The following is a 13,065-nucleotide window of genomic DNA, read 5'->3' as shown; positions in this document are numbered from 1 at the left end:
GCTTATTCCACTGAGCCATCTCCCTGGCCCCAAAATAACTTGTTGATATTCAATAAAAACAGAAAAACTGTTTTAGATTCAGACTGAGGAGATTTAAGTAACTGTAATGTGGAGTCCCAGATTGGATCCTGTATTAAAAAAAAAAAAAAAGGACATCAGTTGAAAAATTTGATATTGGTTTTATTTTATTTTATTCTTTTTTTTTGTGTGTGTGTGGAACTGGGGATTGAACTCAGGCCCTTGTGCTTGTCAGGGAAGTGCTTATTCTACTGAGCCATCTCCCTGGCCCCTATTTTATTCTTTTAAATTTTATGTATTTGGTACAGGGTCTCATTAAACAACTTGGGGTCATAGTAATCCTCCTGTTTCAGCCTCCTCAGCACTGGGATTACAGGTGTGTACCACCATGCCTGGTCTTGGTGGTCAGCTTGGTGCTCCAGTGCACAACTGGGCACACCATGTGGTACTGGGGTTCGAGCCTGGGTCTTTGAGCTTACATAGGCAGGTGCTTAGACCGCTGCACTATCCCTGCAGCCCAAAATTTGTGACATTTGAATAAAGACTGGAAATTATTGCACTAATAGTGCTACATGTAGTACTACAGTGTGTGTGTGTGTGTGTGTGTGTGTGTGTGTGCGTTTGTGGTACTGCTGTAGTTTTCTTGGCACTGGGAACTGAGCTCAGGACCTGACACTTACCAGGCAGATGCTGTACCATTGAGCTGTATCCCTAACCAAGCAAGCACTGAGGATTGAACTCAGTGCCTTCACAGTACTTTTTCCTTTCCTTTTCTTTTCTTTCTTCTTTCTTTCTTTCTTTCTTTCTTTCTTTCTTTCTTTCTTTCTTTCTTTTTGAGACAGGGTCTTGCTATGTAGTTCAGGCTGCCTTCAAACTTGCAGTGATCCTCTTGCTTCTGCTTCGTTTTTGCTTTTCTTTCTGAGACAGGGTCTCACAAAAGTGTTGCTCAGGCTGGGCTCTCCCTTGGAATCCTATCTCAGCTTCCCAGAGTGCTGAGATAACAAGCATTCACCACTGTGCCTGGTTCATATCCTGGTTTTAAATGATTGCACTATGGTTGCATAACCTGTTGATATTAGGGGAGACTGGGTAAAGGGTAAATGAACTCTATGTATTTTTTTGCTAGTCTAAAAATGTTTCAAAGCAAAAAAAAAAAAATTAAAAGTAGTGTTGATGGGGGCTGGGGAGATGGCTCAGTAGAATAAGCATTTCCTTGGCAAGCACAAGGGCCTGAATTCAATCCCCAGTTCTCCCTCCCCCCCGAAAAAAGAATCAAAGTAGTGTTGATGGTCTACTTGGGACTTCTCATCTTGGATTTTTTTTTCCTTTCTTTCTTTGTGTGTGTGTGTGTGTGTGTGTGTGTGTGTGTGTGTGCACGCAGAACTGGAGATTAAACTCAGGCCCTTGTGCTTGCCAGGCAAGAACTTATTCTACTGAGCTATCTCCCCAGCCCATCCATTTTTCTCTTGGGTACCTATCTAGGAGTGAATTGTGGGGTCATGTGGTAGATACATGGTTTGCAGAAGGAAAGAAAGAAAGAATAAAGAGAGGAGAAAGAGAACGTTTTCCTGGCCCAAGGCTACTAAGATATTGTTCAAGATATTGTTCTATGTTTTCTTCTACAAGTTGTATGTTTTAGATTTTCATTTGAGCCAAGCACTTGCCTGGCTAAGTGCAAGGGCCTGAGTTCAATCCCTGGTTCCACCAAAAAAAAAAAAAAGAAAAAAGAAACACCTTATTTTGTCTTTTTTCTCCACATCAGATCCTAGCCAGTCAGGAAAGAAAATACGAGATGGGTGATTCTGGCTGCCACGCAGGTCAGTCCCTCTCCAGCTACCTCTTGGAAGAAAGGAACTGAGGCTTGAGATGTTTTTATAACTCAGGAAGAGGAATGGAAGAAAAGTAGTGAAGGACCTAGGACCCAAAAGGTTGAGTTAGGCTGGCGCTGAGCTATTTAAAACTGTAATTCTAGGGCTGGTGAGATGGCTCAGTGGTCTAAAGCACCTACTCAGAACAAGCTTAGCAAAGCACAGGGACCGCTGTTCAATCCCCCAGCACCACATGCCAGTCAGCCCCGCCCCCTGGTGGGCTGAGCTGGCCACACACACACACACACACACACACACACACACACACATAAATAAATAAAATTGAAAAAAAAACCTAAACGTTTAAAAAAAATAAAATAAAACTGTAATTCTAGATGTGGTGGTGCATACCTGTAATTCCTGGACTCAGGAAGTTGAGGCAGGAAGATCTCTGTGAGTTCAAGGCCAGTCTGGGCTACATAGTGAGTTCAAGGCCAGGTTGAACTATCTAGGAAAACACTGTCTCAAGAAAACAAACAAACAAAAAGATTGGGATACTGGGGATTGAACCCAGAACTATGGCACTGAGCTATTGTCTCAGATTTTTTTTTTTTTTTTTTTTTTTTTTTTCAGAACTGGGGATTGAATTCAGACCCTTGTGCTTGCCAGGCAAGCACTTATTCTACTGAGCCATCTCCCCAGCCTAGACTTTTTATTTTTATTAAATTTATGTATTTATTTTGGGGCTAGTGAGATGGCTCAGTGGGGGCTGGTGAGATGGCTCAGTGGTCTAAAGCACCTACTCAGAACAAGCTCAACAAAGCACAGGGACCACGGTTGGATCCCCCAGCACCACATGGCAGCCAGCCCTGCCCCCTGGTGGGCTGAGCTGGCCACACACACACATAAATAATAAAAATAAATTTATGTATTTATTTTGATACAGGATCTCATTATGCAATTCGGGCTGGCCCTCTGCTCACTTTTGTTGTGAGCAGAGGGCCAGCCTGTCTCAGCGTCTAGCACTGGGATTTTTAAAATTTATTTAGTTATTTTTGGTGGAACCAGGGATTGAACTCAGGCCCTTGAGCTTGCCAGGCAAGCACTTATTCTACTGAGCTATCTCCCCGGCCCCTCTACTGCTGGGATTACAAGTGTGTGCCACCATGCCTGGTTCTGGGGCCAGCACAGCAAGCTACACTAAAGATTGAACTCAGGTCCTTGTGCTCACCAGGAAGGTCCTTATGCCACTGAGCTGTCTCCCTAGCCCTAGGAGAGATTTTTTATTTTTTATGAGACAGGCTCAATAAATTGCCTAGTCTGGGTTCAAATTTGCAGTCTTCTTCCCTTAGCCTCCGAGAGTGCTGGGATTACAGGTGAGCACCACTCTGCTTGGTTCTTCAATAATCCTTGTTTATGGATGAGAATTCTAAACCTTTGGCCTTTCAGTCACATAGAATTGGGCTGTTTTCACATCTACACCTATTTTCACTACCCATTTTTATTACAGCAAGTGGCCATAATTTAGCTTGTTATGGTGAAAATGGAATAGGTCTGAGTACTGAAGGGACAAAGACAGTTCTACACACACACACACATTTCAATAATAAAAATAATGAAATATGTGTTATCAACGAAATGCTATAAAGAAGAGAGAATCTTTTTTGCTATATAAGCATATATATAAGCATACACTTTATTATTAACTTCTTTCTTTCTTTCTTTCTTTCTTTCTTTCTTTCTTTCTTTCTCTCTTTCTTTCTTTTTTTGGTCTTTTTGAGACAAGGTCTTGCTGTACAGTTCAGCTGGGCTTCAGATCACTTTGTAGCCCAGGCTGGCCTTGTACTCACAGCCATCCTCCTGCCCAGCCTCCTCAGTGCTGGGATTATAGGCATGTGCCATCATGCCTGGAGAACTTTTTTTTTTTTTTAAATTATTTATTTATTTTTATTTATTACATTTATTTATTGTATGTGTGTGTGGCCAGCTCAGCCCATCAGGGGGCGCGGCTGGCTGGCATGTGGTGCTGGGGGAATCGAACCGCGGTCCCTGTGCTTTGCCAAGCTTGTTTCAAGTAGGTGCTTTAGACCACTGAGCCATCTCTCCAGCCCGAGCTTTTGTTTTTTATTTAAATAGAGTCTCACGACACAGTTTGGGGTGGCCTTGGACTCTATTTAGTGTGTGCGTGTCAGTGCTGGCTCTGGGGAACGATTTGGGGACATTTTTGTGCCTACCTACGTGCATTTTGCAGGGAATGTATGAGAATCCTACAACTCTCATTCTTTTGTGCTGATGTTAGCAACGGGCAGGCCACACCTGCTTACCAAACCATTTTAATTTTTTTTACTTTGAATTAGGGAGGTTCTTACAAACTCTCCCCAGCCTGGCCTCTCACCCAGAATCTTTTTTTTTTTTTTTTTTCAAACTAGGAATCAAACTCAAGACCTTGTGCTTTCCAGGCAGGCACTGTGCCTCTGAGCTATATCTCTGCCCCTGAGAATTTTCTATAGTGGAGTAGAAAAAAATCCAGCTATGGGAGGAAATCCGGGAAGTCCTGATGTAAGAGTTGAAACTCCCCACGATGAGTCAGACATAGTGGCACAGGCCTGTAATCCCAGCACTTGGGAGGCTGAGGCAGGAGGATTGCTGTGATTTTGATACCCTATATCAAACAAAACAAAACAAAACAAAACAAAACAAAACAAAAAAACAAACAAAAGCAGGGCTGGGGAGATGGCTCAGTAGGATAAGCGCTTCCCTTGCAAGCGCAAGGGCCCGAGTTCAATCGCTGGTTCTGCAAAAAAAAAAAAAAAAAGAAGAAGAAGAAGAAGAAGAAAGAAAAAAAGAAAGACAAAAGCAAACCAAATGAAAACAAAACAAAAACTTCTCCCCGCGAGGTATGACCTGTAGTAGTTGCTCGGTTTTCTGTCTCTTAACATTCGGACCCATTTCTGCTTAGTCTTAGCAAACCCCTCTTCCTCAAAAACGTTAGTTTATATGTAACTGTGTTTTTGCAGTTTTCCGCTATGGAATGGAATGTCTTTCCTAGAATGAAGGACCATGACACGTAATGGAGCTCTGGAGAGAATAAAGTATATGGCAACTGTGAAGCGCACCAGCTATGAAGGCCAGCCTCTGGTTCCTCACACGGAAAATGTGATTTAAAAAAATTATCTCTTAAGGATGACCGACTAAAAGGACATTCCTGTAGAGGTTACAGCATCTTGTCTAGCACTGAATAAACACACAGGAAATGCAAAGCTCCGCCCTGCGAGGAGCCGCCCCCTGGCCGCCTCTCCAGAGCACTGGGCACCCGTGGGCACCGCCACACCACCTCCCCCACACTCTAGGGTCCAGGGTTTACCAGACCCGGACCGGGTCTAGGTACCCGGTTCACCGGGCCGCACCTCACACCCTGCCTATGCCCTGCTATTGGCTTTTGCTGGTGCCCATCGTCAGAAGCCGCTGGTGATTGGCTAAAATGGTTGGGAGAGGCGGGCCTCGAGGAACATAGGAAGGGCGGGGACCCGGATGTGTGTGGTGGCGGCGGCCGAAGAGCTTGTGAGTGGAGCTGAGAGGCCTATGGATGAGGAGGACGCGGCGGCCCCGGTAGGCGGGGATCGGGGGGCGGGGTCCCGGGGGCCTCAGGTCTCCCCGGACCCCGAGGCAGTGGTCCTGGGCTGGGGCTCCGGGCTCAAGGGCGGGGCCTTACGCTGGCTTTGGGTCTCCCTTGGCGCGTACCCTCGGTGCACTGTAACCTAGTGCAGGGCCTGGGGAGACCCGGCGTTGTCACAGTGACAGGTTGGGGCCACGATGCTCGGGAGTCTGGCCTGAGTGACCAGGCCGAGGTGGGGCGGAGGCCGGGCCCAGTGCGACTGCCATTCACTGGTGCCAAGGCTATGGGCTTCTCTGCAGCCAGGTGCCCCTAGGTCTCAGGCGCCGGCATGTACCTGGAGTTTCACCCTGGCCCAGGCCCAGAAGGGGACACCTATGGCTGCTCCACAGGTGTCTGCTCTTCCAGGCCGAATGGTGGGTTGTGGTTAGTGCAAAGGAGCCGTAATAAGGCCCAGAGATGGAACTCAACCTATTCTAGGTTAACTCAACACCTGCTATCTGTAAGGCATTGTTCAGGGCTCAGAGAATGGGGAAACAACTGTACTTTACCCTTTTTTTTCTCTTACTTTTGGCACCGAGGAAGCATTCATTCATTCATATGTTGGCCCTGCGGGGTTGTTTAAATAGCTGGATCATCCCATTTGTTTCCTTCACCGCCAGTAACTGCTCAGTGGATGCCGTCTCATCTGAACTGCTGCAGCAACCGGCAGCCTGAACAAGCTAGAAGAGCTGATAAAGTTTATTTATTTATTTATTTATTTATTTATTTATTTATTTATTGCAGAACCAGGGATTGAACTCAGGCCCTTGCGCTTCCCAGGGAAGCACTTATTCCATTGAGCCATCTCCCCGGCCTAGGTGATAAAGTTTAAAATTGTGTCATTTCTTGCTTTAAACCCACTAGAAGTTTCCCACCACACTTGGAACAAAATCTAAACTACTTACCATAGTCTGTAGGACCTCATTCTGGCTCCTGCCTTTTCATTTGATTCATTCACACTCATTTTCCCTACATGCCAGGTGCCCACTTTCCTCCTTTACAACTCCAGCTTCCTTCCACCTAACAACTTGTACCTGGAATGCTATTTCTTGGGCTGTCACATTCCTGACCGATTCCTTTTCAGCTTAGATGTTATCTCCTCAAAGAGACTGTTGATTCTGTCACCCTGTTTGTCACTGCACCTTGTTTTTTTCTTCTACTGGCTAACATTGTCATGGCTATTTATTGTCTGTCTTGTTGCCTGCCCCTAGCCTGTTACAGTAGAAACCCCCTAACAATAGGATTCTTATCCATTTTATTAGATTGCACATACAGTAGGAGCACAGTAAATGTTGAATGAAAGAATTGAAGATGGGGATTATTGAGGTCTATCTGGGTAACTCACCTCAAGCCTATTGCCGTCTCCAAGTTCAGAGCTGAGCAGGCTTAGCTGCTTTGCTCAGGGTCCCACTTCCTCCACAATCCCTTCTTCCCTTGGCAGGTTTGTTCTCATGAACAAGATGGATGACCTCAACCTGCACTACCGGTTTCTGAATTGGCGCCGGCGGATCCGGGAGATTCGAGAGGTCCGAGCTTTCCGATATCAGGAAAGGTTCAAACATATCCTTGTAGATGGAGATACTTTGAGGTGTGTTTAGGGGAATGTTTTTACATGTTCCTTTCTGTTCCAGATCTTAGAAGTGAAAGGGGGCTTTTTTTCAGAGGAAGAGGATTGTCTACAGTGCTCTGGAGGAAAAAGCTCTTTTGACCCTGGAGGCTTTTCTTTTTCTTGGCAGAACGAAGATTGAACTTAGGCCCTTGCGCTTGCCAGGGAAGCACGTATTCCACTGAGCCATCTCTCTGGCCTCTTGGAGGCTTTTCTGAGTAGAGTAGTGTGTGTTCCTCTCTGCTTTTATTCCTGGATCATTCTGTTTTGGTTTGGCAAGAAAGGGACCCAGCAGGGGCCTGTCTTGTTTGGGCACTGGAAATGAGCTTGTCAGGTATAGAAGGCTGCTAGGGTATCAGGAATTCCCTAGGTTCTTTGTGAAGACTGATGTATGTGAGGTATCTGAATCTGCCCATGTCTCAGAGACTGGATTCAGTGGCTATTCGAGGGTAGTGTACTGGAGCTGGGAGTGTACTTTATTGTACAAATAAATAAAAATAGGGGCCAGGGAGATGGCTCAGTGGAATAAGCACTTCCCTGGCAAGCTCAAGGGCCTGAGTTCAATCCCGGGTTCTGCCAAAATAAATAAATAAATAAATAAAAATAAAATTGACTGTGATTTTAGAGACAGTGGTCTTCTATGGGGATCCTGCCTACCACCTCCAGTGTCTTCCCAACCTTTTTTTTTTTTTTTTTGGTGGAATCAGGAATTGAACTCAGGCCCTTGTGCTTGCCAAGCAAGCACTTATTCTACTGAGCCATCTCCCCAGCCCCCCAACCCTTGGTTTGTGTGCTTGTTTTTTCTCTTTTCTGTTTTGAACTCTCTCCCTGACTCCTGAGCCTCTTTCACAGAAGTTCTCGCTGAAGGAAAAGGAAGTAATGCTATGTATCCTGGAGGAAAGACAGCTGAGGAGTGGGGACTGAGTAATCATCTTCCAGTCTGTAAAAGGTTTTGGCATGGAGGACAGAGACCTGCTGTTCTCCAGCTCCACTGAGGGCAGAGCCAAAGGCAAGGGCTGACGCTGCAGCATGAGGGACTGAGGTTAGACAAGGTTGTGAGACCTCAAATAGGGAAACTCTGCATTCTTTCCCTTTGAAGCTGAAAAGGCCAGGCTTGTATCAGCTTGCACAGTGCAGTGTGGATTGGACCCTGGCTGGAGGCAGTGAAGGGATGAGTGACCTTGAGTATCTTGTGTGCAGCTATCCTGAAGTGTGGCCTGATGCATTCTCTGTAATGATCCTTGCAGGGTGGGGCTTGGGATGTCAAGGCCTTCCTCCCAACCCTGGGCTGGACAGCTAATGGAATTCCCCCCTCATTCTTCCTTCAGTTATCATGGAAACTCTGGTGAAGTTGGCTGCTACGTGGCTTCCCGACCCTTGACCAAGGACAGCAATTATTTTGAGGTGATCAGACTGTGGGTGGGCAGAGCAGAGGCTGAGGTGAAGAACATTGCGCTTCAAGGAGCTCCTTTCCTAGATGCATACCCAGTCTTTTTAATGTTCCCTCTGGACTATCCTCATGACTAGGAAAGGTGCGGGGTAGCATGGGCCCTGGGCTAAAGGTAGGTATCTTGGGAATCTGCCTCCCAGTGCTATGCTTTTTGCCCCTTAGCTAAGTGGGCTTTATCATGTGTACCAGACTTTGACCCACATGCTTTCCTGTCCCCCAGCCCAAGCTTAATGTCTACTCTACCTCCTATTTCCAAAGCTTGGATATAATTGTCTTAAGTCATCATGGTAAAGTAAGCCCCTGCTTTGCCATTCCTTTGTCTTTCTGAGTCTTATCATTTTTAATCACTAACTCCCTGTCCATACTCCCAACAGTGTATTCCCTTTCCCATTGCTGCTAGTTGTGCTTTCTTTTGTCCTTCCAGGTGTCTATTGTGGATAGTGGTGTCCGGGGCACCATTGCTGTGGGGCTCGTCCCTCAATACTACAGTTTGGATCACCAGCCTGGCTGGTTGCCGGACTCTGTCGCCTACCATGCTGATGATGGCAAGTGAGTGGCCCTTTTGGAACCTGACCCCTTCCCTATGAATTTGGGAATCATAGATAGGAAGGACTATTTCAACATGGCTTTTACCATTTCTTAATGTTTTTTTTTAATTAATTAATTAATTTATTTATTTTGTGTGTGTGTGTGTGTGTGTGGCCAGCTCAGCCCACCAGGGGGTGGGGCTGGCTGGCATGTGGTGCTGGGGCTCGAACCGCGGTCCCTGCGCTTTTGTTTAGCTTAGCTTGTTCTAAGTAGGTGCTTTAGACCACCGAGCCATCTCACCAGCCCCTCTTGTGGTGTTTTGATAGACCTTTTTGATCAGAACAGGAAGTACCTGGTGGTTACCCTTGCAGGAATGCAGATTGGGGATGAGGGTGGAGCTCATATAGGACATCCAGAGGGATGGCAGCAGCTGGGAGGATCCTAGGGAGGAACAGGAGGGCAGCTGTAGTCCTGTGTGTCTGCCATTTTTCCATAGGCTGTACAATGGCCGAGCCAAGGGACGCCAGTTTGGGTCAAAGTGCAACTCTGGGGACCGGATTGGCTGTGGCATTGAGCCTGTATCCTTTGATGTGCAGACTGCCCAGATTTTCTTCACCAAAAATGGAAAGCGGGTGAGTGGCAAATTCTTGGTTGATTAAGTAGCTTGAAGCTGCACGAAGATTGTGGGAATGACTGGGAAGAATCTGCTGGCTGGGGCTTGACCAGGTACCCACGCACTCAATCCCCATCTCCTTTAGTTCAGTCTTGGATGTATCTGAGGTCTTGTGTGCATAGGATACGACATTTTTCTTGCCTGCCTAGAGGGAAAGTTCGTGTAGCCAGTAGAAGATGAGTAGAAATTTTAGAGACCAGAACTGAATGATTTGGAGGGATATTTTGAGCAGAAAAAAGAAAAGATTACAGCCTAGGGATATAAACTAGAAGGCCTTCATGAAGGTTTTCTTTCTTTTTTTTTTGAGAGTAAAGAAACAAAAATTACACAAAATATCAAAATAATTTGATAGGAAATTAACAATAGTTGTTATATTGTGTATTGTTACCTTCAAAGTAGTTGCTCAGATTACCAGATATAGGCATGCAGAATTCATTCTTCTTCTTTTTTTTTTTTTTGGTGGAACCAGGGATTGAACTCAGGCCCTTGCACTTGCCAGGCAAGTGCTTATTCTACTGAGCTATGTCCCTGGCACCTACATTTTGGATTTTATTTACTCTTTCAGTTTCTTAAACCAGGGAGATAATACAATATTTATATATGCGAGTTGGATTTATTTTATTTAGGAGCATGGTCTCTAGTTGTATCCGTTTACTTATAAAAGCCTTATCTTTATAGCTGAGTACTTGAATCCTGGAAGAATATGGCCTTTCTGAGTTTTTCCTTTTATTTTTATTTATTTATTTATTTATTTATTTTTTTTTTGAGTTTTTCCTTTTAATTCTTCCTTTTCCTCTGCAAAGGGAGACTAGTAGTGGTAAAGAAAGGGGACAAGAGCAAATAAAAGATAGCTGTCTCCTCTATCCTAGGTTCTTTGCTCACCCTGGAAAGCTTCCTTCTCAGGCCTTGGTTGTAAGCTCCTGCTCCCTCAGCATCTGTGCTGCATCTCCTTCCTGCTGCAGCACACACGTGCACATCCTGAAACCCGTGGCAGCAAGTCTAGGGCTTTGTGCTTGCCTTCTAGCACAGTGGATACCTTGCTCAGCCAGGAGTGCTTAGCAAAGTTTTCAGCTTCTTTGTGCCTGGTTCTTTTTTTTTAATCTGCCAATGTATATGTGATAATTATTGGTTGCATCATCTTGAAAATACACTTGTGTGAATTACTTAAGCTGTGAGAAAGTGAGCAAGGTGGCAACATCCTCCCTCCATCTCTCTGCTGCAGGTGGGCTCCACCATCATGCCCATGTCCCCAGATGGGCTTTTCCCAGCAGTTGGCATGCACTCCCTGGGTGAGGAGGTACGGCTGCACCTCAATGCTGAGTTGGGCCGCGAGGATGATAGCGTCATGATGGTGGACAGTTATGAGGACGAGTGGGGCCGGCTGCATGATGTCAGAGTCTGTGGGACTGTAAGTAAGGGGCAGTGGGTGATGGGGATGGGGTGGAGGTGGAGGGGCTTAAGGCAAATGCTGTGGGCACATTAGCTTGTCTATATTGCTTCCCATGGTAAGGAAGGACAGTCTCTTTTGTTGTACTTGGAAATGGAGTTTTGGCAAGCCTTGACATAATAATTGGAGTCTATGTTTTTCTCTCTGTGTCTCTGACTCTCTGTGTATTTGTCTGTCTATCTGTCTCTCAAAGTGGGGTCTGAACCCAGGTCCTCTGTTCTGAGCTACATTCCCAGCTTTTTTTTTTTTTTATTTTTTAATTTTTTTAATTTTTTTTATTTTGAGACAGGATCTCACTAAGTTATTAAATTTCCCAGACTGGGTTTGAATTGGGATCCTCTAGCCTCAGCCTCTCAGTACTGAGATTACAGGTGGGCACCACACTCCTAACTACATCTCTGTTCTCTTTAGCACTGATCCCCTTTCTTTGCTCTCCTTGAGTTGAGAACTCAGGTAAGCTGTTGACTTAGAATGAGTGGAAGCTCTGTTTTGTTCTGTTTGGGCTCCTCCAGTATCTGGTGTTCTCTGCCACCCATACTCTGCTATCATGGGAATTGGGTTGTTTTGGAGGCAGAATGCCTGTATTTCCCTCTTCCTTGATCCTAGCTCAGCTGGACTGGGCTTTCCATTTATAGTGCTGGGGCAGAAGGTTCTTGGAGATCTTTCTTGAGTAAGTTTCATTTTCAATCTCCTGTGTTTCCCCTGTGTGTTATAGAAGATGAGAAAGAGACAAAGAAAGAAAGAAAGAAAGAAAGAAAGAAAGAAAGAAAGAAAGAAAGAAAGAAAGAGAGAGAGAGAGAAAAAGAGTCAGGAAGACTCCTTCAGCCTCTGAGGCTTGTTTTTTCTGTTTTCTTCCCAGACCCATTTAATCTTTTCCTGGGATTTGGTGGTGGTGGTGGTGGTGGTGGTGGTGGTGGTGTGTGTGTGTGTGTGTGTGTGTTATAAGACTGAGTCACCTTATGTATCCCAGGCTGGCCTTGAGTTCACTGTGTAACCCATGCTAGCCGTGAGCTTGCAGTGATCCTCCTGCCTCGGCCTTCTAAGTGCTGGAATTGCAGGTGTGTACCACCATTCCCAGCTTTCCTTGGGTTTTAGAAGCAAGTAGGCCTGGAGAGAGGATTTTCTCTTGTCTGTTTTGTGCCTTGTTGTGTTGGGAATGTTTAGATGCTGAGTTGAGGATAGCCCTGGCCTCTGGTGGGCTGCTCAGGCTCCCCACTTGGAATTGTCCTACTGCTGCCCCCTTGCTCCCGGCCTGGCCTTTTTCTCCACCCTCTGGCCTTTGCACCCCAACCCAGGCTGTTTTCAATTCAGCATTTGATAGCAAAACAGAAGCAGTGGGGGGTGGGAGTGGATTAGGAATGAGACCTCCCCCTTGTGGAATTCAAGGTAAATTGAGCTCAGGGAAAATGGCAGAAAGTGTACTCTGCTGCTGCACCCATTTTAGCCCTGAGATTCAAGGGTTGTTGTGGCTGTGAGCAGGAGGCCTCAGATACCCATTCCTTGACTACTCTTTTCTTTTCCCCATCTACCATTATTCTCACAACATCTATGGAGTTGACCTTGGTCTGAGCCAGGGCACCATTCCAGCTCTCATCCCTGACCTCCCCTCAGAAATTTTTTCCTGGCATCCTTTCCCTGCCTGGATGTGTCCCCACTCTGTTCCCAGCTCCTCCCAGACATCTTTTCTAACTGATGCGGAATCCTGGAGACATTTATAAATAGCTTTCCTTCCTCTCCACCCTTCCCCCAGTGTCCTCAGGCCACTCATTTACAAATTTTTTCTTTGTTAGACATGAGTTGTTGAGTTTGGCTTACTCTTGGACCCTTACCCCAGTCTAGGACAGCTGGCAGGGTGGGACCACTGCTCGTAAGTGCTTGCT

The 13,065-nt window shown here is 45.8% G+C and overlaps 1 protein-coding gene across 1 annotated transcript in view; it reads left to right on the top strand.

Moving 5' to 3' along the window:
- Positions 1-5,325: 5,325 nt before the first annotated feature.
- The window catches only part of Spryd3 (SPRY domain containing 3), a 17,870-nt gene continuing 10,130 nt past the window's right edge, over positions 5,326-13,065 (top strand). The window contains exons 1-6 of the mRNA XM_004637869.2: positions 5,326-5,435; positions 6,923-7,069; positions 8,416-8,491; positions 8,962-9,086; positions 9,562-9,697; positions 10,961-11,146. Of these exons, the coding sequence (XP_004637926.1) occupies positions 5,413-5,435; positions 6,923-7,069; positions 8,416-8,491; positions 8,962-9,086; positions 9,562-9,697; positions 10,961-11,146 (693 nt within the window). The 5' untranslated portion in view covers positions 5,326-5,412. The remainder of the gene's footprint in view (positions 5,436-6,922; positions 7,070-8,415; positions 8,492-8,961; positions 9,087-9,561; positions 9,698-10,960; positions 11,147-13,065) is intronic.

This window comes from Octodon degus, unplaced genomic scaffold, assembly GCF_000260255.1.
Source record: "Octodon degus isolate 3935 unplaced genomic scaffold, OctDeg1.0 scaffold00093, whole genome shotgun sequence".
NCBI classification, from domain to species: domain Eukaryota; kingdom Metazoa; phylum Chordata; class Mammalia; order Rodentia; family Octodontidae; genus Octodon; species Octodon degus.
Note: the sequence above shows the minus strand (reverse complement) of the source record. Positions and strands in the feature narration are given on the sequence as shown.